The sequence below is a fragment of the Monopterus albus genome, unplaced genomic scaffold (genome assembly GCF_001952655.1).
Source record: "Monopterus albus unplaced genomic scaffold, M_albus_1.0 scaffold35.1, whole genome shotgun sequence".
Taxonomy (NCBI): Eukaryota; Metazoa; Chordata; class Actinopteri; order Synbranchiformes; family Synbranchidae; genus Monopterus; species Monopterus albus.
In genome coordinates this window covers 295,947-300,841 of record NW_018127915.1, presented here as the reverse complement: position 1 = coordinate 300,841, position 4,895 = coordinate 295,947, and the positions used below count along the sequence as shown (strand labels likewise).

General features: G+C 41.4%; 1 protein-coding gene across 1 annotated transcript in view; it reads left to right on the top strand.

The window, feature by feature from the left end:
- Positions 1-4,895, top strand: part of myo15aa (myosin XVAa) — a 39,131-nt gene that overhangs the window by 4,627 nt on the left and 29,609 nt on the right. Inside the window, 5 exon segments of the mRNA XM_020597807.1 lie at positions 21-169; positions 509-591; positions 1,040-1,103; positions 1,236-1,345; positions 1,570-1,644. Of these exon segments, the coding sequence (XP_020453463.1) occupies positions 21-169; positions 509-591; positions 1,040-1,103; positions 1,236-1,345; positions 1,570-1,644 (481 nt within the window).

The following is a 4,895-nucleotide window of genomic DNA, read 5'->3' as shown; positions in this document are numbered from 1 at the left end:
GGTTCTACCACATGGAACAGTGCAGAACCTCAATAAGTGGTCCATGTATAGAGATGGGGAGCTACTGGACCCCCACAGCCTGACGGGACATGGACATGAACAGGGGCATAAACCAGGGAAGTGGAATCTCAGCAGGGAGGGGGAACCACAGGGGCACTGGTTTGACAAGGTAATAACATATACGACCTCAGACACCTTAAATATCCACATAAGCTGAGGTTGCACATTATACTACAAACCTGTAAAGTCTTTATGCTCACACAGTGATGTGCTGATGGTTTTTAAAAGAGCAGAATCTATGATTAGGTAAAAAAAAAAGGAGCAAATAAGGTAAAACGGGTAAAAAGTGAGAGGCAGGCAAATGGGATCTCTTTTAAAAATCAACTTTAAAAAACAATCACCATTTCCTTGTGAGTGAATGTGTGCAATGTGTGCATGAATCCAGTGCATGGAGGTCTATGTACATGCATCATGTCCTCAATTTTCAATGTATATGTACGTGATTTAGATTTACTCAATCAGAAGCCTGTCCGTGATGGGTCACCGGGAGCAAAGAGAGGAAGATGGAGTGGAAGATATGACACAGCTGGAGTAAGTAAAATATCACACACCTGAGTTCACTCATGGGTTTGCCTAACATGACAAGTGCAACAGTAAAATAAAAGTAAAATCCATGGCAGTCCATTACTTTACCTTTTTTTTAAATCATTTTTGAAGGAGTAAACTGCGTATTTCAGTCATAGTGGCAATTATTAGATTATAGACACTGAGAAAAATGGTTCTGCAACATGTTCAGTGGGCAGCCTTGGACACCAACAGCTGGATTTAAAGCTTCAGAGAGGTGATGACTCTGGATAAATTAGAAGCTGGATTGGCTAGTGGTGGGGCATGGCCAGAGAACGATCAGCTGAATGGGCAAAGCCCTTTTGCAAGGAAAGACCGACTTTGAATTCATCACAGCTCAAACATGCAAAATGGTCAGGGTGGTGGCGAGTTTTATATTTAAAAAAAACCAAACTGCTTTATTGCTTCTGTTCAGGGACATGCACGAAGAGACCGTTCTGATGAACGTGAGGAAAAGGTTTCAGAGACAGCTCATTTATGTAAGCATGGCTCACATCCTGTACACATTCAGCCACATAGCTAAACTCAGATCAATCTATTATCAGTTTATGTGCAATTTTATAAACCCATCTCCATTCTTTTTTGACTATGCCCATTTCTCTTTTTTCCAGACTTACATAGGTAGTATTCTGGTGTCTGTGAACCCTTATAAGATGTACAACATCTATGGAACGGATGTGGTGCTGCTGTACAAGGGTCATGCTCTGGGAGAGAACCCGCCGTAAGTCACGGTCACTCTCAACCACTAGGAAAATGGCCACACCGAATGCTAGCTCAGCATCCCCAGATTTTAAAACTACAGTACATCAGACTAGATCAGTTTGTGAAAATGAGTTTCTTCTGTTGTTTAAAATTGTTACCAATTATCTTGTTTTGTATTAAGCTTATTGTTGGCTCAACTGCAATAAAAAAACATGCTTGATATCACTATTCTTTCTCCTTCAGGCATTTGTTTGCCATAGCAAACGCTGCTTATTCCAAAATGATGGATGCCAAACACAACCAGGCCATAATAATTAGGTAAGACGCTGAATCTGTAAATCTGACTAACACGGCTTGGTTGACTGATTGACAGACAGACAGACAGATAGATAGTTAGTTAGAAAACTGCCTTTTTACTCTTTAATTAGACACTATAAAAACCACCATTTTGCCCTCACCGTTGTTTCGTTTCCCAGCACTGTAACTTGTTGGTCTCCTGAATTTACAAAAATACTTTAGATTGTAATTTATTTATCCTTTCCTCTAAAAACCTTAATTGTTAGTCCCATGTTCTCCATAGTCTTGTTTTATTACAATTAATCTACATTTATGTACTGGAACTGCCATGCGTTTTATTAATACCTGATTCATACAACAAAATTACACAACTGTGTCACGTGAAAATCTTATACTGTATATATATACACACATATATAGCATGTCATTAGTAATTTTACAAGGTCTCGTAAAATTTTACCTTGGGACACACAATGTCCATGATGAAGCTTCATAGACAGTCAGGTTTCCATCTCCAGTCGGACTAGTGTTTGTAAATTCATGAGAGTCTGTCTGTGGTTTACTGGCCGACAAGCTTAAGACACAACATCCCTTGCTTGTCTCACGCTCCATCTGTCCATCACAGGCACCTCGCTCTGTGTCACAACTGATCTCCTGGAGAGAAAAACACACACACACGTGCACAAATAAACCTACATTTAGAGATGTGAAGAATACAAAACAGCTGAACTTGGAAGTAAAAATAAACACACACGTAACCTGCACATACAGTCATGGCCAAAAACATTAGCACCCCTGCATTTCTGTCAGATAACGCCAGAAAATTGTTGCAATCACACATTCTTTGGCATTCTCATGTTTATTTCTTTGGTTTGCATTAAAACAACACAAAAATAGAGAAAAAAAACCAAACCCGATAAATCTGATACATTCCACACAGAACTCCAAAAATGGAGTAACATAACTGGTAGCACAGCCTCTGGACAAAATAACAGAAATCAGTCACTTCCTGTAACCATCAGTGAGTTTCTTCGTCCTCTCTACTGGAACTTTGGACCACTCTTCCTTTGCCAGCTGCTCCAGGTCTCTCAGATTTGAAAGGCTCCTTCTCCCAGCTGCTGCTCTGAGAACTCTCCATAGGAGGTCTAAGGGGTTTAGATCTGGACTCATTGCTGGCCACTTCAGAACTCTCCAGCTCATTTTCTGAAACCATTTCTGGTGCTTTTTGAAGTCTGCTCTGGGTCATTGTCCTGCTGTAAGACCATGACCTCCGACAGAGACCCAGCTTTCTGACACTAGGCCCTACTTTGACTGTAGGGGCTGTGTTCTTTTCTTTGAAGGCCTCATTTCACTTTCTTAAAACAGCAGAATGATGTGCTCGACCAAAAAGCTTTATTTTAGTTTCTTCTGTCCACAGGACATTCTCATAGAAGGATTGTTGCTTCCAGCCAGACTGGAGACAGACTGGAGTTTTGGCAAACTCCAGTCTGACTTTTTTATGTCTCTGTGTCAACAGTGGGGTCTCTGTCTCCTACCGTAGCGTCCCTTGTCATTCAGATGACGACGAATAGAGTGAGCTGACACTGTTGCACCCTGTACCTGCAGGTCAGCTTGAATTTGTCTGGAAGTTGATCGAGGTTCTTTATCCACCATTAGAACAATCCTTTGTTACAATCTGTCATCGATTGTCCTCTTTGGTCCACGTCCAGAGAGATTAGCTACGGCGCCATGGGCTGTAAACTTTGTGACAATGTTGTGCACAGTGGACACAGGAACAGCCAGATCTCTGGAGACGGACTCGGAGCCTTGAGACTGTCCAGGCTTTTCTACTTTTGTGGTTCTCAGCTCCTCAGCCAATTCTCTGCTCTTCCTTCTTTTCTCTGTCCTCAGTGTGGTCCATACAACACAAAGGCTGAGTCAACTTTTCTCCATTTTAACTGGTTACCAGTGTGATTTCTATGTTGATGGCTACAGGTTTCATTATAAACTAAAGGAGCATCACAGGTTTTTTCTCTGCTTTTGTGTTGTTCCAATGCAAACAAACGAAATAATGCCTACATATGTATGCAGGCACACCTGGAACAGTGTAGCTGTATTCAGAAGGAGATACCTGTAAGGAAAGACCAGCCAGGTCTGCACCAGGAGTAGATTGTGTTTCTGAAGTGTGTGTGTGTGTCTGTGTGAGAGAGAGTGCACATGTGTCATTGTGTGCTTTTTAAGGGGTCACTGAGGTCTGGTGTACAGTGACCAGTAATGGCCCAGTTTTTGGCAAAGCAGCTCATGAGCTGAAACCTTATGCCGGAATGTGGTCAAGGTGTCCCCAAACACACCAACACACACACAACTCCACCCCCCCCTTTGGCCACGCATACATAATGTTGGTATTTAGTGTTAAGCTGTTGGCAGTGCATGACGTGTGCGTAAGAGAGTTTCAGGTGATTTAACACAAAAGTGGAATTGAGGCCCAGTGCAAGATTAGACAGGTCTCACATCACTTGATCAGTTAAGTCAAACACTCCAGGGGAGGTGAGAAGGATCAAATAATTGACGGTCTGAATGAATAATAAATGTTGGGTGTAGAGGTGCTCAAAGGATGGACAAAGGTTCACACTTTGACCTTGGTCTGCTTCGACTTCATCTTCAAAATAACTGCATTCTCTGTTCCTTTATCTTTCAGCAAATGGCCTAGTGTGCAAACTGGGACACGCCACACTGCCTACCGTTAACTAGGTTTGTCATGTATGTGCAGAAAGCAAAACAATTTTCTGCCCTTGGTATTTCAGAAACAACAATGTATGTTTCATTATTTGATTGAAATGAAGCAACAAAACAAAAACTGAACAGTTTGGGCATCAGAAGGAAAAGTTTGTCAGAACTGTGGTATGTACGTGATAACGTGGCAATTGAGTTTAGATATGACAGTGAAAAGGTAGTTAATTTCATGCTGCTGGATGACCTTATCATTAGTTTGTGTGTACCGTCACATGAAAGTTCCTCATTTTGACCGTTTATCATACGGTTTTAATATTCCAATAAAGATTTCAAACTGCAATCATTTAAAATGAACTGGATTAAGGGAATAATTCACTACCATGAAGCTGATAACAGGGCAGCTTTTCTTAGTACAAAAAGGTGACTACTTTTCTAACGCTACAAATTTTACAACTTCTTTGCATGCATGACAAGCCATAACCTCTTTAGCTAAGCGGTGGGACAAGTGGTTTTATGTACTGAGTGAATGACTGAGTCATACTGATGGATGTTCTGCCCAG